We start from the raw sequence: 24346 nt of genomic DNA, 5'->3' as shown, positions 1-24346 counted from the left end.
AGTTAATTTTAGGATCACATTCATTTTTTATTGTAGAGATTCTTCCTAGCCATGAGTTTGTTAAATTGGTCCATCTCTGCAAGTCCTTTTCTATCTTCTACACTACATTGTAGTTGTCTTTAAATAGTGTTTTGTCCAGTCAGCTGCCAAATGTTTCTTAATATTCATTGTTGGCCTTTGGTAAAGGCAGAATGATAGGTTTGATAAACTATTGCTCTGATTCATTAGGACAGTTCTTAGGAGTAGATTTAGAGAATTTAGTATGGATCTAACTGAATGTAAGAACCATTGGAGTCTTGGTAGAACATGAGCTGGTAGACAAGTGACCTTCCCCCCCCAACCCCAAAAAGCTAGGATAAAATGAACCACAAACACAATGCATGGAATTAGATTGGTGTCTGATCTTGCAGCAGGCTGGCCTTACCCAAAAACGGAATCTGATTGTGAAACTAAGGCTGAGTTTGTGGGGGGGGGGGAACTTGATGGAAAAAAGGAAGCTGAATGACACAAGCAGAGGACATGATGATTGCTGAATAAGCAGCAAGATGCAAAACATGACTAGTAGTTGGCTGGTTACTCACAAAAGGAAGGCTATGAGGGGTCACTGGTGTTGGAATAAAAGAAGATGTACTGTGTGCAAATGAGATCCAGATTTTATAACCAATCTTTCCTTCTCATTACTAGATGAAGGTAATTAAATGTTGTGGGGACATCCTGAAGGTAGCCCTGATTTCCAAGGACACACAGCTTGTGAGGCTTTATGAGACGTTTGAGCCTAAGGAGAAACTTTCGCTAAATGAAGCATTTCAACTAAACAGCATTCTTTTTAAGCCCATCACACTACATTCTGATTCAGATTGGATCTCCTCTCACCTAGAACCCATCCAGGATTTTGCATAGTTTTATCATGACCTTTGCAGAAGCAAACCATCTCCCCAGAAGAGTCACATTTATATCCAGCCCATTGGTAATGCCTACCTGCTCAATTAAAGAAATTATATATGCTATTGATGAAGTATGCAAACCAATTTATATGAGTCCTTAATAAGCCTCTGTCATGAAATGCACATTTTTTTTAAATGAGCCTTGACACATTTCTTTGGCTTGGGGAGCCAGCATAAACATTTAGGAACCAGACTAATTTTCCAGCCTTCAGGAGTTTGATTTTGAATAACCACATTTTTCTAATATTGCTACCACAAAGCCTAAACCTATCTTTACTGTTTCTTATGATTTTATTCAAGCTATGACAAAAGTGTTGTTTTATATAAATAAATACTGGAGTAACCCTGATTGTCATCACTACAATAAAAAGCTGGCCTCTAACACTATCCTTACCTCTCCTCAATTTCTTATAATTTCATTATTGCTTTTTAAGCTCCATATAATTGAATATTGAAGCTAGTATAAAAAGCAACTGGTTAAGAAGTAAATATATCTACCATAGAGTTGCCAGGTCCCTCTTCACTACTGGTGGGAGGTTTTTGGGGCAGAGCCTGAGGAAGGCAGGGTTTGGGGAGGCGACTTCAATGCCATAGAGTCGAATTGCCAAAGTGGCACCTCTTCTGGCACCTCCTCGCTGTGGTCCTTGTTTTTGACATCTTGTGTCCAGCTACTGAGAAGCACAGGAAAGTCTATTATGGACAGCTATATTGTTTTTATGTGATCCAATGGACAATTTCCTTAGTTATATTGCATATCTTGCTGGACCATTTGTGCTAATTGTATAGAAAAACTTTGATTGTGTTTCCCTTTAATTCTTGTATATATGTTCACTTCTTGCACTTACCTGCACTCTTATAAATTTATCTTTTGTTAACATTACCTTGTAGTGCTGTTTGGATCTCTTCCATTATCTATACAGCACTGAGCCTTCATTCTCTCCAAGACCTGGTGGTTGGCAACCCTAATCTACCACCATTGAAGGGTATAAAGTTAACATATAAAGCAGCAATGGCAAGAATTTCATACATATGTATTTTATGTCATACAACAAAATTCTGATGTACAATGATAAGCTTTGCACTTCTGATGATCTTCGACAAACACTACAATAAAGTCATTGCTAAAAATACTAGGCACCGTGGCAACCTGGCACTTGAGATTTGTTATGCCCTGCATCTGAGACATTGATGGTTTTATAGACTTTCTACCTTAAGGGAGCCTTTCCATGTTGATTTATTGTAAAGGCTTTCCAGCCTCCCTGGGCAGTTTCCATAAAATCACTTGCTCAGACGACCATTCAGAAACAGGTAAGTTTATTGGAACGCTTCAGGTATGACTAGGCCCTACAGGGTCAAAGTTGCAAGTGCTAGCATTTCCAAAAGAGCAAGATTATAAACAATTCTACACAGCAGATGTCAGTTACATGTTTTGAGAACCATGAGATAACCGTGTCAGGCCATGCCTTGCACAAGAACATCAAAAGGTCCCAAGAAGCTCGTTATTGCAATCTACAGAAGCCAAGGCCAGGGAAGCAGGAAAGAGGAGGGAGGTAGGGAGGGAATGGGAGTCAGCATGACATTCCAGCTTGGGGCCTGCTTAGGATTTACAACACCAACAGCCTGAACCAAAGTTAGCAAAGGTCTGCCTTGCTGCTTATACGAGCAAAAACAGAAGCACACAGAAAAGGAGCATTACAATTCCTCACATTTATGTGTTTAAGAAACTTTGCATCTCTGCCACATAGAAAATAGGGCACATTATAAGGTGCACACTCAGTTCATGCAGGATATCTGCCAGGCATGTTGGTTCTTTCTAGCACCTGCATGAACTGTGTGTGATCTGAAATACACACATTCTCCTGCAGATTGCAGGGGCATGCTTTGAAATTTTCTTTGAGTAGTCTGATAAATTTCCAAGGAACCCCAGCATTTTATGGAACGAGTGGATCAGTACCTAGAACTCTAACGGCGCATTCCTGAGCCCGCAGGTGCGGCGCCACAGCAGGGAAAGGCGCAGCAATGGCACAGCCAGGAGGCCTCCTAAGGGGCTTTGCGGCGGCGCATACCATTGCAAAAAAGTAAAAAGCAGACAGAGAAGGGAGAGGGCAAGGAGCAGAGTTGTGGCTGCAGCAGCGCAGAGCTGACGCTGTGCAGGCTGAGGCCAGGCAAGCCCAGCAGAGTCAGCAGGGCTATGTTAGCCAAATTGCTCTTTAACTTGGGGAAGTAGCAAGCAAGATGGCAAACTACAATATTTATATAGCAAGAGCAACCTTTGTATACCAGAGCCGGTAACTGTGACCTTTAAATAAAGACAGAAGCAAAGGATTCCGAATTAAAAGAGTTTATGTTGTTTTCTTTCAAATCAGTGATGCATACACACATACAGAGAAATCTAAGAAATTCAAAGAGAGTAGTATAAGCACAGATGCCAACGTGGCAGGGATCGTTGATGGGGTGATATTTACTGTCCTTGAAGAGGTGTTGTCCAAGTTCACGTAGACTAAGACAGAAGAAATTAATAACAAAGGCAGGGGCAAGGGGTTCCCGTAGACTTGGCCAGCAAGGCGGGAGGGAGCATGGTCAGGCTGCGCAAAATCAAACCAACAGCGTAACGGCAAAGGTGCCAGGAAAGACCTAAGGTGAAGTTATGGGCTGGGTGCACCCCAGATATACTTTTTTTCTGGGGGCAGGGAGAGGGGGTTTACCCCTTCTAGGTTCCCAGGTGACAAAAGGTGACAAAAAGATTAATCTGTGGCTACCAGGGTGGGGGTGGTGAGAATTTGGAAATCTATTCTGATTCCAATGGCTTTTGCAACCCAGGAGGAACCGGGAGATCTCTGCTGAAGTGATTAACGTTCTGGAACAATGGGTGCGTTCTCTGCAAACGTCTGGGGATCGCTGCTGCATAACTGGAAGAACGACTCATCGCTGATATCAGGATCGCTGCTGATTGCCCATTAAGCTGCTGATGTTGCAATGGGAAAGGGGGGTGTTGGCACTGACTACGTGACTGTCTGCTTTCCACAACATGGCTGTGGCTGGAACAGGTTTGCACAGGAACATGGAGTCTCTCCAGTTCACTGGAGGTGGCCCTTGCTTTTGTTTCCTAGCTGCTGGCTGCACAGAGCTCGCAGGAGCAGCCGTGTCAGTTTCAACGGAGCGTGCAGCGGCCATCCCGTAGCGTTTGGAGCGGGTGCACGTCTGGAACAGTAGTCGTGTGCCTGCATATCGGGTTGCCAGATCCAGTCCCGGAGTTTAGGCGGCCCGTATGCTTTCAGCTACTTCCAGGGGAGGGGCATCAGTTGGGGGCGGGGCATGGATCAGGGATGGGAGGGAGAGGCCATGGAGGGGGTGTCACCCCTCAGGGAGAAGAGTGCTGGGGGAAGGGCGGGGCCACGAGGCAGGGAGGGTGAGCAAGGCGGGAGAGAAAGGGCAGGAGATCTCCTGAAGGAGCCAGGAGAGTGTCAATAATAAGGGCCTGTGGGCTTGGAGCACTGGAGCAAAGTTTCGGAAGGGCCACCTCCACAGGTCCCCACCCTCCCTCACAAGTTGCACCCAACCATCAGACCCTCCCTTGAGACGACCGCCAGGGTGGCGTGGCTGCCGGCAGCGACACTCCTGTGGCCGGCAGAAGTGGGGTGGGTAAGGGTGCCCACGGAGATTACCAGCTAGTACCTGGAGGTTGGCAACCCTACTCATAGAGCTGTTCTGAAGACAGCCAAGGTAACGATTGTAAAGCATTTTCATAACCCCCTGCTTTGCTGAACTGTCTTTGTCAGGTTCTTTTGGAGATTCTAGAGTTAGTACAGATTTCTACACAAGATGGCTGAAGGATCACAATGGCCTGACTGTAAGAATCTTGGGGCCAGAGCCGGTTTCGCACACTTATTGTGCTTTTCGAGGCAATGAATATACACACAATCTACAGATTCATGCAGGTACTAAGAACAGATAAAATACTGCTGGACTGGACATTTCTTCATGACTTGAATTAATTTTGATAATTCTGCTTTATCTTTTTACCTTTTATCCCTTAGAAGCTCCTTGATCAATTGATCTTTAGTAGCATATATCTAGTGTTGGAGGGATATAAGGACTGAAACAAATCTTGCCACTGACAATGTAGCCTTGGGGTCCCTATCACTTAGTAAAAAAGGCATTATGTCAGTCACAGAGGCATAAGATTTGTATATTAAAAGGGGGGAAATATAGTGCAATTGAAGTTCCTCATAAAAGCGGCATTCCAAAAGGGCATGGGCTAATGAGTCAATAGAGCCAGAAGAGCAAGGACAGATCCTGTCTTAGTATGGTATATTCAGAATGCTGCCCTGCATTACCTTAGAATGGTTAGCATTCAATCTAGCCAAGCAAAAAGCTCTACAGAGACGAGGAGTTGTCAGATAATATGTATAGGAAGGCAGACCACGTGGAGGGGGTATTCCGAAGAACTGGAATGAACAGACTCGACGAGCACGAAAAGTAGTGCTGTTATAATCGAGCTCTTTAATGCGCTTTTTAATTTTGGTAAAAGCTTCAGTTTTCCCAAGATCTAATAACATATCCTGCGAGAAGCCCAACAACGGCAGTTTCTCATCTACGATTTTTTGCCATGAGGATTTAAAAGGGTCATGCTTCAGAGAAGCTAGGAACCCCTCAGTGCTAAAGCACAGTTTAAGGTGTAGTTTAAAGGCGGCCAACCATGCCCTAGCTTCAAGTGACATTTGGCCAAACTCGGAACGAAGAGTAACGCCAGCAACACATCGAGGGGCATTTAGGAGTTTTCGTAAGAACTGAAGCAGTGGACGATCTATAGATTCATTGATGACTGTTATCCAGATGGCAACACCAAAGAGGATAATTGGAGTAATTTTCAGGTTAAAAATCTGAATAGCCCCTGGAATATATTTGCCACCTTTGGTGTGAAAAAAGTTGACAATAGCACCAACCCCAGGTTTAATTTTGTTGGACACTGCTTTTTGATGGGCATTCCAATTTAGGTTATGGGAAAACAGAATGCCAAGGTAAACAAACTCCTTGACTTGGTCAACCTCAAAGCCATCTAATACCCAGCAAAAAAGAGGCATTTTTCTCCTGTTAGTGAAGATCATAATCTTAGATTTATGATGGTTTATTTTAAGACCTTTCCTAGGGCAGTACTCAGAAAAAGTTTGCAAAGACCTTTTCAAACCAATTCTTGTAAGGGACAGGAGAACTGCATCGTCAGCATAGAGTAGAATTGGGGTGGGATGACTTGCAAGCTTTGGGGGGGGGTGGCAAAACTCTGAGAAATTGGTTGCTATGTCATTCAGGTATAGATTAAACAAGAGAGGAGCAAGGAGGCAACCTTGTCTAACTCCCTTGACCAGTTCAGAGGGCTCGGTTAGTTCTCCTTGGTTGCCACAGCGAACCTGAGCTGTGAGGTCAGTATGAAATTGCTGAATAAGCCATAGTAACCTCCTATCCATAGTAGGATGTGATAGTTTCAACCATAGCCTCTCCCTCGGGATGGTATCAAAAGCTCCCTTAAGATCCATAAAACCCGCATAAAGGGTGCCATTTCGGGGGGAGGAATATTTCTCGGCTAGATGGGAGAGCACTAAACAGTGGTCCGTGACAGACCAATTCTGCTTTATAAATCTGAGTAGCTTTAAATTGGTAATGTGGCATTTTTGTTGGCAGAAGAAAGAATTGGTATACTTATTGATGTTCATCTGAAGACCCATTTTAAAGAAGTATCTCATATGTATCATTTTTCAAAATTGGGTAGCATTTATGTCAGCTTCATGATTTTGAACATTTGGGACTGAAACCCTGCTGTCTTGTTGTGTGACTCCTGATCATTAAGAAAGAATTTAGGTTGGCATTTTACCAGTGCAAGCTAGATAACATCCTAATTGTCCACCTTATAGGATTATACTTTGTGTTGCCAGTCCCTGAACTACCATAGATATGCCAATTTATCAGTCACTGTGCCTTTAAAAGCAGTTTGGTGTGCAGAAACTGGCAGGGCAGGAGATCACGTTGATCTCTGTGCTGTGAAAAGTCTCACTTGCTAGCATCTGCATATCAAGCTAAAAGGCACACATTATGATTTTCATTTTATAACAATATTTTCCTTTGTCCTATAGATACTATATTTCCATCTCATCACAAGTGTTTTGTTCTTGGTTCCAGTTCTTTGTGTTTGTATGCATATAGCATGTGTATTAGAGATGATATCATAGTAATTCTGTGTGTGTTGTTCATACAGGGGCCCTCTTGAAATACTTAAAGAAAAAAAGCAAAAAGGATGCTTTTTGCATTCTGGGAATAACAATGATAGATCTTTATCTAAGAGACTCCTGGAATTTAGTCTTTGGACAAACCTCTTTAACTGAAGGTATGTCAATGCTTGCTACTCCATGTTTAGGCCAGTGAGATATGTGGGTGGATACTTTTGATATTATGTTAAATTTCTTTTATTCCTGGCATGAGACAACTCTAAGACTGCACATAAGGAGAACATTACTTGGGCCATTCTAGAAATGCTCTCACTGAGGACTAGGGTTGCCAACCTGCAGGTGGTGGCTGGAGATCTCCTGCTATTACAACTGATCTCCAGGTGACAGAGATCAGATCACCTGGAGAAAATGGTCACTTTGGCAATTGGACTCTATGGCATTGAAGTCCCTCCCCTCTCCAAACCCCACCCCCCTCAGACTCCACTCCCAATATCTCTAGGTATTTCCCAACCCAAAGCTGGCAACCCTACTGAGGACTATGAAAATGACCAATTTTATTTGTCAGGTCAGAACTCAGAGAAAATTGGTTTTGTGGGTTTGAAGTAGAAGTTGACTGTGCACCGCAATGATTGACAGCCCTGTGGCAGCTCAAACAAATCTTTCTCTTTCACACCATCTCCCCTCATTCCTAGAGCAATTTGTCAGCCTTCATATTAAGGCACTTAAATAAAAGGGCTGCTTTAAAAATGTAATCTGAAACACAGACATATTTTATGGAAGGCTGTTCATAAGTAATGATTTTTTCTCCTTTAAAAAATAATGTGGACTACTTGTCTGAAGCATGTTGGAGAGAGGAGCAAAACTAACAAATGAATCAGTGGTTCTTGTAGGTTATCCGGGCTGTGTGACCGTGGTCTTGGTATTTTTCTTTCCTGATGTTTCGCCAGCAGCTGTGGCAGACATCTTCAGAGGAGTAACACTGAAGGACAGTGTCTCTCCAATCAGTGAATCAGTGTTCAAATCACTGATAAGAACCTCTGTTATTTGTGCTGTGAAAGCAGAAGCAAAGAGTACTAGCCTGGAAATGCATTGCTACTCCTGTTTGTGTGGTAATTTGTATGAAGCCTGATTTATTCAATACAGCCTTTCCCAGTTGTTCTAGAAGGATAGCTGTGTTGGTCTGTTGCAGTAAAATAATGCTGTTGCTTCATCCAACAACATGAATTTGGCAGTGAAGATCTTCAGGTGGTTTCTGTCTGTCGAATGCAGCAGTGCAGGAAAGGTGCAGGCTTTTTTGTTCTCAATATCTTGATTTATGAGGGCTACTGGACATTTATTGACCACAAGGGGTCAGTAATGGCCCATTTGAGGTAGTTCTATAATGTAGACATCATAGACCTAGCGCTCTCTATGCCTAGAGTTTTTGCAGAAGTAAAATCCTTGGGTATATGATGTAGTACCAAAGGAAATTATCATATTTGCATGGTTGATACTGCAGTGAAAGCATCATGATGATAAATCTATTTCATACGTTGAAATCTAAATACCTTGATAAATTTGTAGTGACCTGTGGATTTTGTGAGCAGAATTTCATGTATCCCAAATTTTGGAGCCTTATCCTTTGTTCCAATATATTAGTTACAGCCTCATACAATATGATTGGTTGTTCCTGTTTCAGCTATATTGACTGGATAGCAGAGAGTCACACAGGTACTTATAGGTAAGATTTTGATTTTGCAGCCTAATCAATCAACCAATCAACCAATCAATCAACCAATCTTTATTAAAAACAGTCATAGACCAGCACAGCTCTTCACAATTTGCCACTGAAACTCTTAGTTTTACACTCTCCTCACAGGTTTATACAAATAGTAAAAAGTTATTTGCACAATTTGCAAACTATATATACTACCCATTAAAATTATTGGCATACTGATGTTCTCAGCAGCATCTGATGGATTCTACAGGCCGCTGCACAAAACTTTGCTGTTCCTGCTGTAACCTGTGGATTTTCATCTATAAGCAACATTTTAGTATACTCTGGACCTGAATGGCTGGGATGCCGACTTAGCCAGGGGGAGATAAACTTAGAATGAACTTCTTGGTATAGTGGTCAGCACAGTAGAACGTGCTCCGTTGTTTCAATTTCCTTTAAAGCACAGGGACATACCCTATCCTCCAAGGGAACCTTTCTATATCTCCCATCCAAAACCGCCAAGGGAAGAGCTTAGCATCTAGCAAGCAGCCTTACCATTATTTATCAGAAGCATAGTTGGGTATCATATCCTTAGCTTTCTGAAATAAGCTGTAATAACAGGCATTCACTGAAAATATGAATGTATCATATTGGTGAATTATTACTATAGACACACTAACAGCGCATTCCTGAGAGGAATGCCTGTGCTGGACTTAGGAAGCAACCCAGTGGTGTTGCCTCCTAAGGAGGTTTCGGCACCACCGAAACCTCTACCCGGCGCAAAAAAACCATGCAACCCTCATAGGGTTGCACGGGAGCTCTTTGCTGGCGTATCTCAACAAAAAAAGGGGGCGTTCCTGAGCCGAAATGGCTCAGGAGGCCGACTAATGTTGGCCACCCACCCCGGCTGGCACCGGAACGCCCCGGGAATGCTTCCCGGGGTGCCAGAACGCCTCCCGGCTCACCTCTACAGCCTGTGCCGGCAGCCGAAGGCTGGCAGGAGGCTGCGGCAGCGTCCGGGCCCAGAGCTGCTGTGGCAGTGGCCGGGGACCGGCGGCCAGGCCTGCACGCCGGCGCTGGGACCACTGACACCAGAGTGTGCCTTCCGGGCGCCGACGATGTGGGCCCCTGTGCCGGCGGAGGCCTTTGTCAGCTTCCTAAGGGCTTTCGACGCAGCTGCCGGTGCAGCTCAGGAATGGACTGTAAGAAAACAGAAGTTCTATACTATTTTTCTAGATTCTTCAACATTTACTTGGTGTATGTTTGATAGCCTTAGGGCATAATATAGCCAGTCATAGAAAAGGGGAGGATGCCTCAACCTTATCTATTTATATTAAAAAAAAACTATATCCTGCACTTTTAATTAAAAGCTCCATAAGGCAGTTCACAAAAACTATACTCATAGTACAATAAACAATTTTCTTAAAATCAACAATAAAATTACTAGCATAGTTTAAATAAAATGAACAGTAAAAGGCCACAGCATAAAATCAGTAATGGTAAAACCATAATTAATTATTTCAGTAGTCATGTTTATACATCCTAAGCGAAAAAACCAAAAATAAAAATATTGTCATTCCAAAACCTCAACAAGCTTAATGCAAAGATATGGGTATGATGAGGGAGTTCTACAGTAACGCACAGAGAGCCCTGTTTCTGGTCGCCATTAGCTTAACCTCTGAAAGTGACAGAGGCATCCGAAGAGGAGCTCAGCTTAAATATGGGAAGAGATGTCGTTGTTCCAAGCAATTTAGGGCTTTAACTGGCAGCCAGGGTAGTTTTTTCCAGCACCAGCAAGATCTGTTCCATATAATTTTTACTACAGCAATATCAATGCTGCTTTCAGAACCATTTGTGAGGTTTGAAACAGTCTTCAGAGGCAACTCCATGCTGAGTACTTTACAGCAGTCTAACCTGAATGGGATTTAAGTGTGGATAACTGTGGTCAGGACTCTGCTTGTTTGTTAAAATATTTATGTGCTGTGAGGAGTTTGCCCCATGATGCCACCTCTGGAGCCCTCCACTGTCTTCCCAGCACTCCGGGCCAGTGCTTCCTCAGTCTCAGAATAAGGAGTGGGAGGAGTCTGGACTGTTCTCTGACCCCTAGGCTGCAGAGTGGCTTGTAGCTCCAAGCTTTCTGCAACTTCCTTCCTCCCTGGGCTCAGCAATTATGGCCACTTACATAGCTGCTGGTGTCCCTAGCCCCACCCTGGTTTTTCCAAGCCCCACCCCTAAAACCCATAAAAGGAGCCCTGCTGGGAACTCCCTGTGGACATGTGTTGCCGGCTTCCCATGTATTTTGCCAGCTGTTGAGCAGCTGGGCCAAAAAAGCCAGCTCTATGGGCGGCGGCTTCCTGGGGTGCTGCTTGCCCAGCCATCTTGAGCCCGCCCTCTAGGTCGGGTTGTGGCTGGGTGGCCTCTTTGGGCCATGGGCCATCCGCATGATTCAGGGACAGCTGGGGCAGGCGAGTGCGGCCCGCTGGTGTTTTTCTCGTGCCGTGTATAGGAGGCTGATCTGGGGCCTGGCTCCAAGTGAGTGTGGTGGTGGTGGGAGGCCTGAGACTCGGCAGGCCACCACCGTCTCAGGACAAAGAAGGTGGGTTGTTACCAAACGGGTCCCCAACTCCCGGACTGGTCATGGCAACTCCAAGCAGCATACGTGTGCACTCTGTTCCAGCTGCGCGCCTGCCCTAAACGCTACAGGGAAGGCGCCAGCGTGCGAGTGAAACTGACGTGACCGCTCCTGTGTGTACCGAGCCGCCGACAGCTGAGCAACAGAGGCCAAGTCACCCCTCTCCAGTAAACCAGAGGGACTCCATGTTTCCTGAGCAGATCCGGCCCAGCAGAAGCCATGTTAGAGAAAGCGTAGAGGCACGTAGGCTGCATCCTCACACCCCCCCTTGGAACATCGGACTGGTTAAGCAAAGCCATTTCAGAGACATTGAGATAACGAATGATTCATTCTTCCAGCTATGCAGCAGCGATCCCCAGACGTTAGCGGAGATCGCATCTATTGTTTAAGATCTTTAAGCACATCAGCGAGATCCTCCCGGGTTGTACAAGCCACTGGAATTAGAATAGATTTCCAAATTCTCACTACCCCACCCCGGCAGCCAAATATTAAATCTTTTGTCAACTGGGAACCTAGGAGGGGTAATCCAATCAACCCTGCCCCCAGAAAAACAGTATATCTGGGGTGCGCACAGCCCATAATGTTACCTTAGGTCTTTCCTGGCATACTCGCCGTTACTCTGTTGGTTTGGTTTGCGCAGCCTGACCACGCTCCCTCCCGCCTCGCTGGCCGAGTCTACGGGAACCCCTTGCCCTCGCCTTTATTCTATTTTCTGCTATCTTAGTCTACTAGAGCTTGGGACACCTCCTCTACAAGATCGGTAAAGTATTCCCCCACCAACAATACCTGCCACATTGGCATCTGTCGCTACTCTACTGCCTTTTATTTCTTAGATTCTCTGTGTATGTGGTGTTGCACCACTGAATGCTTGAAAACATAAACACTAATTTGGAATCCTTTTGCCTCTGACTTGATTTCAAAGGTCACAGACTATTGACTCTGGTATACATAGGTCAGGGGTCTCAAAACTGCGGCTCCAGAGCCGCATGCGGCTCTTTGGCCCGTTGAGTGCGGCTCTCCGAACTTGGTTCTGAGCCCCTGCTCTTGTGCCCGCTCGCACCGGCAGCCGGGCTGCGGAGCCGGCGCGCCTGAGAGAGAGAGCGGGCAAGCGGGCGCGCTGGCGCGCTGTCTTCCCCCCCACCCCACCATGGAGAATGGCCAGGTCCCCCTTTCCCTTGCCCTCAATGGTTGGGAGGCTAAAGCCTCCCCTCCCCTCTAGCCGCGCAATTGCTGGGCGGGCGGCTCGGCAGTTCCTAGGGCCCCCCTGCCTATCAGCTGTTGGGCAGGGTGGGCTTCCTTTGGTAGACCTGGCCTCCGGCTGAGTCCCATTGGGAGGCCATGTCTACCAACTGGCTTTCTTGGCAGTAGACCTGGACTCCGAGGAGGGGAAAAAGTCCCCCTTCAGAGGCCAGGTTTACCAATTGGCTTCTATGGGCCTCCGGAGGCCAGGTCTACTGCCAAGAAAGCCGATGGGTAGACCTGGCCTCCCAATGGGACTCAGCTGGAGGCCAGCTCTTCCAATAGGCTTTTATGGCGGTAGACCAGGACTCCAGACGGGGAGGGGGAAATGGCAGGGACTTACAATTTAATTTTTATCAATAAATAAGATCACTATTAAGTATGATATCAAGTTTTATTCAGTGTACCTATAGTTTAATTAAGACTTAAAACTTTAATTAAAGTTTATTAAGTTAATAAACAGTGTACCTACCTATATAGTTTAAGTTTAAGAAATTTGGCTCTCAAAAGAAATCTCAATCATTGTACTGTTGATATTTGGCTCTTTTGACTAATGAGTTTGCCGACCCCTGACATAGGTTGTTCTTGTTATATAAATATTGTAGTTTCCGATTGCCCATTTATAGAGCAATTTGGGTAACAGGGTCATATGGTTGAGTCATCCACTAGAGACCACTAGAGTGCAGTGATCCCAGGTAGCCATCTCAGACTACTAGTCCAGAAGAATACCATGATTGATGGTATCAAAAATGTCTTAAAGGCCTGTCTGTCAGAAACAACAGGAACATACTGCCCCTGTCCAGTTTATCTTAAACAGACTCTGCGGATTGCACTGTAAACTCCGAAAAGGCTGGTAATTATATAAAATCTATTAAATTTAAATGTATTTGCATTCTACCTTACCTTTTATTTTGAAAGATCAAAAGAAACATAAGGAAACTGACCACTAACACAGGCTACTGCTCTGTGTTAAAGAATTCAAAAGAAAATACTGAATGTGGCCTTGAGGCGGGTCAGTGCCTTTCAGTGACTATGCTCTTAGAATCGACCCCTTCCTGAGAAGAAGTATGTTATCTTATTCAGTTAGTCACCTAATAGGCAGGACACAACTTAAGTTTACTTACACAAGAGTAAGTCTTTTTATTGAAGTGCTTCAATCAAAATATATATGTATGTGTATGTATGTAAAGTCTTTAACATATAAAGTATGTGTGTATGTAGATGGATACAAAGTCTTTCAATGTTACAAAAGTTCAGACATTATAAGTCTTAAACATATTTCATATTACAAGCAACCTCTAAAGCAATCTCTGTCTTAAACTTCTATATTAGAGTTTCAAACCTTAAAACAGTAATATTTCATTTTAGAAAACACAACAGTTACAGAAATCTGTAAAATGGTTATAAGTACCTTGTTCAGTGAATAAGACCTGATTTAGTTAAAAGAATCTTAATTCAAACTATCTAGAATATAAATAAGTTAGTAGACATATATTCCCCAATTATGTCATCTGTGAAACCCTCTAGTCCATGGGTTTCACAGAAAGTCCATTAGGACTAGAGAGATCTGAGAGTCCCCAGTCCATGCTAAGACTGGGTAGACCTCTAAGACCCTTCATTTGTTGGAGAAATCTCTGAGAATCTCTAGTATATGCAAAGACTAGAGAAATTGAGACTCCTCAGTCCATGCAAGGACTGAGTCTATGAGCCTCTCCATATTTTGGAGAGACCTCTGATCTATGCAAAAATCAGAGAGATCTGTGTGTGAACCCCTAGTTCATGCAAGAACCATGAAGCTCTATGAGAACCTCTAGTCCACACAAAGACCAAAGAGTTATGTGTGAGACCCCCTAGTTCAAGGGAGATCTTGTGAGAACTCTCAATCCACGCAAGGATTAAGGGGATCTGAGAACTTCCAATCCATGAGGACTGGAAAACTCTAAGAGCCTCCTATCTAAGCAAAGATAGGAAAGATGTATGAGGCCACCTAGCCCAAGGGCTAGGGGGATATGAGAGCCTCCAGTCCACGCAAGGACTGCAGAGATCTGTGAGAACCCCCAGGCTAGGGAGCTCTAACTTCACTGCCTTTCTGTCCCTCTTTTTATATGTTTCAATAGTAATTAAATAATATGGTTTGCACTCTGAACTGTCCATAGTTGCAAGTCCACTTCAGCTGATCACTCTTTGTGTCCTCCCATATAAGGAGTTCCTCCTTCAGCAGGGCTGTCTGTTGTTATGGCAACATACTGAACCGTCAGTTACATCTCTATAGAATTCAGTCATATTAGCTAATTCATACATCTTAAATATTAAAAATATACAAGCATCTTCGTATCCTAATGAATGCGGTAAAAATGAGTATAATATAAATATTCTGTTAAATTCCTATAATTTATAAAACCAATGCCATTCCAATATTCTTAATAAAGCTTTTCTTTAAACACTCTACTGTAGCACACTTTGCTGTGCACTTTTGCTGTGCACTTCCAGCTGCAAGTTACCTAATCAGTCATTCTTAGTTGTTGACCTTGGCGTACTTCCAAGACTCTGTACTGGACTCACTTTGAGAGCCTTATAGAGAGACTTCTTGGAATTATGACCTCTTGATGGAATGACAGCACTTGCTACAGAGTAAGCACTTTCTGTTTCTGCAGCTTTTACTAGGAAGAGAGAATGGATTTAAATGAGAGCTTACAAAGGATTTTAATAGGAGCTCAATTATTCCAAATAGGAAAATTCTACAAATATATACAATTCTATATGCTTTATAAGTGAAAGGCTGCAACAATCTTTCCTTCTATAATATACCACACCCAAATATCCTAATAAAATCTGCAAGTATGCCCTTTATTCTCAGCCCCACCAATTAAAATTGGTTGTTCATTAATCAGCTAAAGCTTCTTGAGTACAGGGCAACTAGATCTATAGCAATTGCCAATCCATGGCTCTTACACAAATCTCAACACAAAACAAATCTCACGACAAAGAACCCCAGTTCTGAAAATGACTCCACATGAGGTCAAAGTTGCATTTGCAGATTGGAGTTATTTTCGCTCTGTCTTTTTCAAAAGAACTTAGAATTGCAGTAAATTTAAGAAATCTGTGTTTTTAAAAGAGGCAAAAGTTATTAAAATATAATAGGTGTGGTGCATTTAATTTCCTGTTGTGTGAAAGAGTTTTTAATTGAGATTTGGGCCCAGTTATATTTCCATTTCTGTCAGTAATATGATTAACACTTTCCTACTGTGCATAATTTTAAAAGTTAATTTTTGTTTGTTACAGAACTGTAGGTGCCCTACATCAGAATTTTACATCCTGTTCATTATCAAGATTCTGTTATAAAAATTTAAATCAGACTGTTATTCAAATGAGAGAACAATATGGCAATACAGCTTTATAACACTCTAAATTTCCTTTTTGTTATGACTCTTAACAGATGAACTATAGAAAGCAGGATATGTGTGCCCTGACCCGGATGACCTAAACTAACCCAATCTCATCAAATCTTGGAAGCTAAAGCTAAGAAGGATCGGCCCTGGTTAGTATTTGGATGGGAGTCCATCAAGGAAGTCCAGGGACAGGCAATGGTAAACCACCTCTGAATGTCTGTTGCTTTGAAAACCCTGTGGGATCACCAACAGTCGTCCGTGACTTGTCATCACTTACCACCACCGCGAGGATAAGTGCATTAAAAAGCTGCCATGCTAAAGACACAATTACATGTTAACAAGCAAACTCTAATGGTTGTTGCTGTTCTGTCCTGGTGCAGAAGGGCTTGAATAATTTGTTTGGTTTTGCTTTGACCTTGCCTTGCTAATGCTTTTCTTAGGGAATTCTGGCTTCCATCCTCTACAATGTAAAAAGAATTATTGGTTATTTTATTGGTGCCACTGCTTCAGGTATACTTTCTTGGAACAGTTTTGGGACTGGGCTTCCTTGTGATTGTTTATGCTGCTCTGTTGTTCCATATCTGTCTCACAGTACATTTGTATTTCTACCTATTGTGTGTGTGTAAAGTGTCGTCAAGTGGCCCCTGGTGGAATTTTCAAGACAAGCGACCAAGCAGAGGTAGTTAGCCATTGCTTTCCTTGGCAGAGTCTTCCTTGGAGCTCTCCCTTCCAAGTACTGACCCAGCTTAGCTTCTAAGATCTGACGAGATAGGGCTATACTATACCATTCCAGATCCCTATCGATCTATTACTGAACAATATACTTTACTACTGCTGTACATTTCTGTTTATCCCTGATATGTTTCTCACTAATGGCAGTTTTGAGATATGCCGATGACACTACATTATTGGCAGAAAATAGTGAAGATTTGAAACAACTACTGCTGAAAGTTAAAAGAGAAAGTGCCAAAGAAGGACTACAGCTGAACATCAAGAAAACAAAAGTAATGACTACAGGAGAATTACACATCTTTAAGGTTGACAATGAGGAAATTGAAATTGTCGAAGACTTTCTATTCCTTGGCTCCACCATCAACCAAAAAGGAGACTGCAGCCAAGAAATCAGAAGGAGATTGAGACTAGGAAGGGCAGCCATGAAGGAGCTAGAAATTTTTTTGAAGTGTAAGGATGTGTCACAGGCCACCAAGACTAGATTAATTCATGCTATCGTATTTCCTATTACTATGTATGGGTGTGAAAGCTGGACAGTGAAGAAAGCTGATAGGAAGAACATAGATTCCTTTGAAATGTGATGTTGAAGGAGAGTGTTACGGATTCCGTGGACTGCCAAAAAAACAGATCAGTGGGTTATAGATTAAATCAAGCCTGAACTGACCCTAGAAGCTAAAATGACTAAACTGAGGCTATCATATTTTGGTCACATCATGAGATGACAAGAGTCACTGGAAAAGACAGCCATGCTAGGAAAAGTTGAGGGCAGCAGGAAAAGAGGAAGACCCAACAAGAGATGGACTGACTCAATAAAGGAAGCCACAGCCCTCAATTTGCAAGATCTGAGCACGGCTGTCAAATACAGGTTATTTTGGAGGACTTTCATTCATAGGGTCGCCATGAGTTGGAAGCGACTTGACGGCACTTAACACACACACAATGGCAGTTTATTTTATTTATATAACCATCTTTCTATACAGAAGGGGCACCAAAGCAGTTAACAATAAAAAAAAAACATACAATACGTTAAAAAACAACACCCAAACCATTAATATCTTACAAAGCAGCAGCAGAGCATGCCAACAACAGTAAAGCAACCAGCAGTTTAAAATAGGACAGTGAAACGACAAAAATCTACTTGATAACACAGTAAAACCATCATTGAGACACAGTAAAACAATCCAGAAACATACACAAAGGCCTTCTTGAATAAAACTGTCTTTAATTTGCTCCCGAAGGCCTTAAATGATATTGTGAATCTTATCTCCTAGGAAAGGGAGTTCCATAACCTGGAGGTGACTGTTGAAAACACCCTCTTGCAGGTCTAGGCTAGCTTCAGATGAAACAGGTTCTTACGTGAAGGCTCCCATTTTCGAGGCTTGGGCAAGTTGAAGGGAGTGGAGGTGATACCTTAGATCCAAAACATGTAAAGGTTAAAACAAGCACATTGAATTGTGCCTGGAAATAAACTGGGAGCCAGAGCGGTTGTTTATATGCTCATTCTATCATCCCAGACAAGCAGCTGCATTTTGCACCAGTTTAAGTTTCTGAACTGTCTTGAAGCACAAACTTTTGAACTGTGTTACTGTAATCTTAAAACAGATTTTACAAAGGTATGTGTGACGGGCCAGATCATCTTTCTCAAGGAATGGCTCCAGCTGGTAAACAAGTCTGAGATGGAAATAGGCACCCCTGGTGATTTCAATGCCTTTTTCTCCATGGACAGCAAGGAATTCCAGAATACCTCCAAGCTGTTTGCCTCCTCTTTCTGGGGGAGTGTAATATTATACTGATTGTGTCAGCTTTATTCCCAACCTATGGCATTTCTTTCTTGTCTGGATTAAGTTTCATGTTTTCACCCTCATTCAGTTCTTCATTGCCTCCTAACACTGAAGAAGCATTTCATTTCCACCATCTCCCTGGAATGAGACAGAATAAGCAATGAAGCTGTCAGTCTTCAACATAATGATGGCGAGGCAGAATTCAAGCTCTTCCTCCTAAACTTTATGGTTACTTTAGTCCAGCCTGGTAGCCCAGTTCTCCTGTTTTAAGGTGCCCACTGCTATCCTTTTCTGATTCTCTCAATACTATGAATGCATAAACTAATGCCACAAGGGGATGACCAATGTAGGCAATCAAATAGTAGAGGCCCACCTGGGAGGGCCGGGTCTAGAGAAGACGAAGGTGCAGGGCTTCAGGTGTCTATGTACTAATGCCCAAAGCTTGGGCAATAAGAAAGAAGAGCTTGAGCTTCTAATGCAGTCAAAGGGATATGATTTAGTAGGCATTACAGAGACTTGGTGGGACGATTCCCATGACTGGAATTAGTAGTAGATGGATATGAGTTATTCAAGAAAAACCGAAAAGGTCAAAGAGGTGGCGGAGTGGTGCTGTATGTGAGGAGAGGGTTTGCTTGTCAAGAAATACTGAAGGAGGAGGGTGACAGCCTAGTGGAAAGTATCTGGGTGAGGATAAGGGAAGGAAGGACAAACAGTTTTGTGGTTGGAGTCTGCTACAGACATCCTGACTAGAGTGAAGAGGTGGATGCTGCCCTCCTTGTGCAGATTGACAGGGTATCCAAACAACATGACCTTGTAGTTATGGGTGACTTCAACTTCTCTGATGTGTGCTGGGAGACAAACTCTGCAAAACGACCCCAGTAACACAAGTTCCTCACCTGGCAGGCTGACAACTTCCTCCATCAAATGGTGGAGGTAGGTACGAGGGACTTGGTCATACTCAACTTAATATTGACCAACAGGGAAGAGATGGTAGATGAGGTGAAGGTGGTAGGGACCTTAGGGGGAAGTGACCATGTCCTCCTAGAATTCCTTTTGTTGTGGGGGACCAAGGAAGTTCATAGCCACAGGTGTCTGTTAGATTTTGGTAGGGCAGATATTAGCAAACTCAGAGGCATGATGAGAATCATTCTATGGGCAAGACAGCTGGAAGGGAAAGGAGCAAGTGAAGGCTGTGCTGTCCTAAAACAAAAGCTCTTGCAAGCTCAAGCCCTCACTATTCCAACAAGAAAGAAACATGGTAGAGGATCCAAGAAGCCAATGTGGATGAACAAAGAACTCCATTATGAGCTAAGGGAGAAGAGGGAAATGTTCAAGAAATGGAGGAAAGGACATACCTCTAAAGAAGAATATCTGACGGTTGCTAGGCACAGTAGGTCAGCCGTCAGAGAGGCCAAAGCTCACAGTCAGCTGATGCTGGCCAAGGAGGCTTGCTTCAACAAGAAAAGTTTCTTCAGATATGTGAAGAGCAAACGCAAGGTAAAAGATGCCATAGGCCCACTGTTGGGTGAACATGGAGAAACTGATAGAAGACAGAGAGAAAGCAGAAAGGCTCAATGCCTATTTTGCCTCAGTTTTCTCCCTGAAAAAGAGAACTGGCTCATCTAGAGATGATAGTAGGAAAGCCACAGCATCCAAGCTGCTGGTTGACATGAACAGAGAGGTAGTTGAGAAGCACCTGGTTCCATTGGATGAGTATATATCCCCCGGGTCAGACGGTATGCACCCAAGAGTGCTCAAAGAACTTTGTAGAGAGATGTGCCACAAGACTGGAAAAGGGCGAACATTATCCCAATTTTCAAAAACAGGAGGAGGGATGACCCAGGAAACTACAGGTCACTTAATTTGACCTCTGTCCCAGAGAAAATACTGGAGCAGATTTAAAGAGATCAATCTGTGAGCATTTGAAAGACAACAATCTGGGGAAGTCAGCATGGATTTGTCCCCAACAGGTCCTGCCAGACCAACCTTGTTTCCTTCTTAGATCAAATGATGAGCTTACTGGATCAAGTTGATGTTGTTTATTTATATTTCTGTAAGGCTTTTGACAAAGTAAACTAGAGGACTGGACCCTAGGATAGTTAGATGGATAGGGAAGTGGTTGGAGAACCGCACTCAAAGAGTAGTTGTGAATGGCATTTCAACTGAATGGACACGTGTCCAGTGGGGTTGCCACAGGGTTCAGTTCTGGGCCCGGTTCTTTTCAATATTTTTATAAATGATCTAGATGATGGTGTGGAGGGACTACTCATTATATTTGTAGATGACACCAAATTGGGAGGAGCAGCGAACACACCAGAAGACCATAGAATTCAATGAGATCTGAACACACTGGGAAAGTGGGTGGATAGGAACAAGATGCAATTCAACAAAGATAAGTGCAGAGTTCTACATCTGCGTAACAAAAACAAGGTACATGTATACTCGATGGGGGATACACTTCTCAGTAGCAGTGTGTGTGAACAAGATCTTGGAATACAGGTTAAGGTTGTGCACACAAAAAAAATCCAGTAAATTCTGGGCTTATTGGGCCCAATTTTTGTTGGTAAACCCGAAATAAGCCAAATACCCATACCAGTAAATATGGGTATGCAGCTTATTTCCGGGTTCACCGAAAAAATTCAAGCCCATTATAAACTATGGGGGGGGGGATTCAAAACTCCAGTGGGGGTGTTTTTGGAGGCAGAGTTCCCAAATTTTCAGTGTAGCTTGAAGGGACTGTCATTGTATGAATCCTTCTTTCAGCTACTCTACTTTCCTCTGGACTATTGGGTGTTGTGTGTAAATGTTTTATTCCATTCTGCTCCATCTAAACTTTAATGTCATGTGATGCGTACTCACCACCATTGTCTGTGAGTATTGCTTCTGGCTTCTTCCCGAACTGATTTTCGAAACTTGCAACAAAAATCTTCAATTTCTCTGCAACTTCCGCTTTATCCTTTAAAAGATAAGTTATGCAGTATCTGGAAAAGTCATCAATAAATGTTAATATATATTTATTATGTCCAAATGACTTTGGTTGAATTAAACCACATATATCTGAATGAATAAGTTGCAATGGCTTTGTTGATCTTCTTTGACTTTGTTTGGGGATAGAAGGCCTTGTTCCTTTCCCCAGCAAACAACTTTCACATGCTTCACTGTTTGGATCAACTTTACAAGGTTTAATGTCCATTTCTCTCACCAAACTTTTTTTTTTGTAGGTCTGCTATGACCCTGAAGTCTCTGTGTCCAAGCCTTTTGTGCCACACATGGATACAGCTTGCAGGCAAATTACTCTTGACTGTATTTGCGCTTTCTTCACGTGTGTCCAGTACAAAAACTCCATTATTTTCAAAACCTTGTGCATACAAAATTCCATTTTTGGTAATTGTGCACTTATTGCAATTAAAATTCACATTAAAACCACACTTGGTCAGAGCTGACACACTGAGCAAATTGTCTGTTAGTTCTGGCATGTAAACCACATTGTGCACATCATTATAAACAGTCTCTCCCTTTGTAGAACACTTTAGCAATCCACTTCCTTTGCCTTGAGTTGCGATTTTCTTGCCATTTGCAATTGTAACGGTCTCTGATGAGTTTTTATCTAACTCTCTGAAAAATTCAGCATTATGGGCCATGTGCACTGAAGCCCCTGAACCAATTAACCATCTGGAAGAGTTAACATTTATCTTATTATTATTTCTATTTTCTGAGATTGCTATGTTGTTTTAATGAACTATAAAAGCACCTTTAGTGTGATTTCTGCTGTCACTCTGTGGCCTTTTTTTTCAGTGTTACTTTGTATCAGACAGTCTCTCAAAAAATGGCCTAGCTTGCCACAAATAAAACAATTTCTAGTTTTACCTCTGTTGTTTACACATTGTAAAGCAGATTTATTTTTAAAATTATACTTATCAGTCTTTTGTACAGAAAGTGCTTGCGTTTCACCTTCTGTCGCCTTTTCTGCTCTTCTAGATGCCTCTTCTTCAAGTCGTGCTACAACATATTTCATAGTAAGGTTATCTTTAGTTTCCAAGGCATAAATTAAAGAACTGTAACTTTCAGGTAGACTTGACAAAATTAAAATAATCTTGACCTCTTCTTCAAATTTCTTGCCTATGGTAATTAAGTGATCCATCAGTTCTGTTACTTGATTTAGATGCTTTTCAAGATCTCCTTCACTTAATTTCAAATTAAACAGCTTTCTTGATAAGTACAGTCTTTCATTAAGAGTGTTTCTTTCATACAACTCTCTCAAGCCTGACCATAGTTCCATGGCAGTTTTAAAATCTCTTATGTGATGTAAATCACCATCACTTACATATGAAGAAATCTCTGCTCTTGCCTTTCTGCCCCGCTTTTCCCACTGAGCTTTCTGTTCTTCTTCTGTAGGTGGAGATTCTTCAACTATCTCCCATAGATCCTTTTTCACTAGCTCATTTTCCATCCTGAATTTCCACAAAGCATAGTTGCTTGATGTGAGGACTGGAAGAGCAGGCTCTAAGACTTTCACAGCTTTTCTATATGTGGCCATTTTTTATTCAAAAATTAATTCACTCCACTTTGGCTGGATCCAGGACCCTCTTGTAGGGGGGAATATGGAAGTTAATCCAGTCCCTTATGTGGGGCAATATCCCAGCACTCGCTTGTTGCAGGATATACCACCTTTGTAAATCAGCAGAGTTAAAAACAGCCAAAAGCTATGTGGAAGAATATTAACAGCACACATATGTAAGATGAAGAAAACTGTATTTAATAAAAGATTATAAGGTTCTGTAAATAAACAACATTTTCTCCTTAAGAGGTTTGTACTACTTTTCTTATATTAATTGAAACATTGTTACTTCTTCTTGAGTTTGAGGCAGAGTGTGAACACAGAGTTATACTTAGAGTGATTTCTGACTGAGTACTGAGTGAATCTTGAGTGAGTGACAGTGGGAAAAGTCCATTAGAACTAACTGCCACCTGAATTGAGGGGCCGACTCCACAGAAGCACAGAGCCCCCTGCCAATCAAACTAGGCCCAGCGTTAAATCCAACAGTATCGGGTCCCACAGAGCATTTTGGAAGCCTACTGGATCCATAAGTCTCTGTGGGCAAGCATAAATCTGCTTGACGCCTATGCAGGAGGGGTTGCGAGTCCTAGATGGGCCTTCAGGGCAAAGTGGTCCGACCATGGTACTCGACAGAGAGGGGGCTATATTCATACCCACAATAAAGATCAGACCAACGTGCGGCCTGCTTGGTGTGTGGGACCTGATACAACCTGAGAGAGACCCAGTGCTGCCATGGTTAATACTAGATATGAGGCCACAGCAGAAGATGAAGCAGTCTCCGTGTGGTCGTTGAAATCCCCCAGTACCATCAACCTGAGAAATGTCAAGGTCAATTCAGAGACCACCTCTACTAGGCTCAGCAGGGTATCTGCTGGTGTGCTAGATGGCCGGTATACCTGCATGATAGCCAAACTCTCTTCAGTGTCCCACACCAGACCTGCACTATCAGTGTCGGTGATCTCCGGGGCGTGGACTGCTATAACGAAGAAAGACTTCTGAATAAGCAATGGCACCTCCCCTGGCCCTTTGTCCAGGACTGATGGAGGACCAAAAAACCTGGGGAGGGATTCTTTCAAAGCAACCATATTGCCCTCCCTCACCCAGGTCTTGGTCACAAATACCAGGTCCACATTATTCGTTGCACAATAATTGTT

General features: G+C 42.9%; 1 protein-coding gene across 1 annotated transcript; it reads left to right on the top strand.

The window, feature by feature from the left end:
* Window positions 1-684: 684 nt before the first annotated feature.
* On the top strand, window positions 685-11598 carry AMZ2 (archaelysin family metallopeptidase 2). The gene is given in 6 exon segments (XM_056848801.1): window positions 685-967; window positions 4724-4882; window positions 7195-7357; window positions 8844-8885; window positions 9810-9981; window positions 11539-11598. Coding segments are annotated over 6 exon segments (879 nt in total).
* The last annotated feature ends 12748 nt before the right edge of the window (window positions 11599-24346 follow it).

The sequence above is a fragment of the Euleptes europaea genome, chromosome 1 (genome assembly GCF_029931775.1).
Source record: "Euleptes europaea isolate rEulEur1 chromosome 1, rEulEur1.hap1, whole genome shotgun sequence".
Taxonomy (NCBI): Eukaryota; Metazoa; Chordata; class Lepidosauria; order Squamata; family Sphaerodactylidae; genus Euleptes; species Euleptes europaea.
The sequence above is the reverse complement of the archived record's forward strand: the minus strand, read 5'-3'. Positions and strand labels throughout refer to the sequence as shown.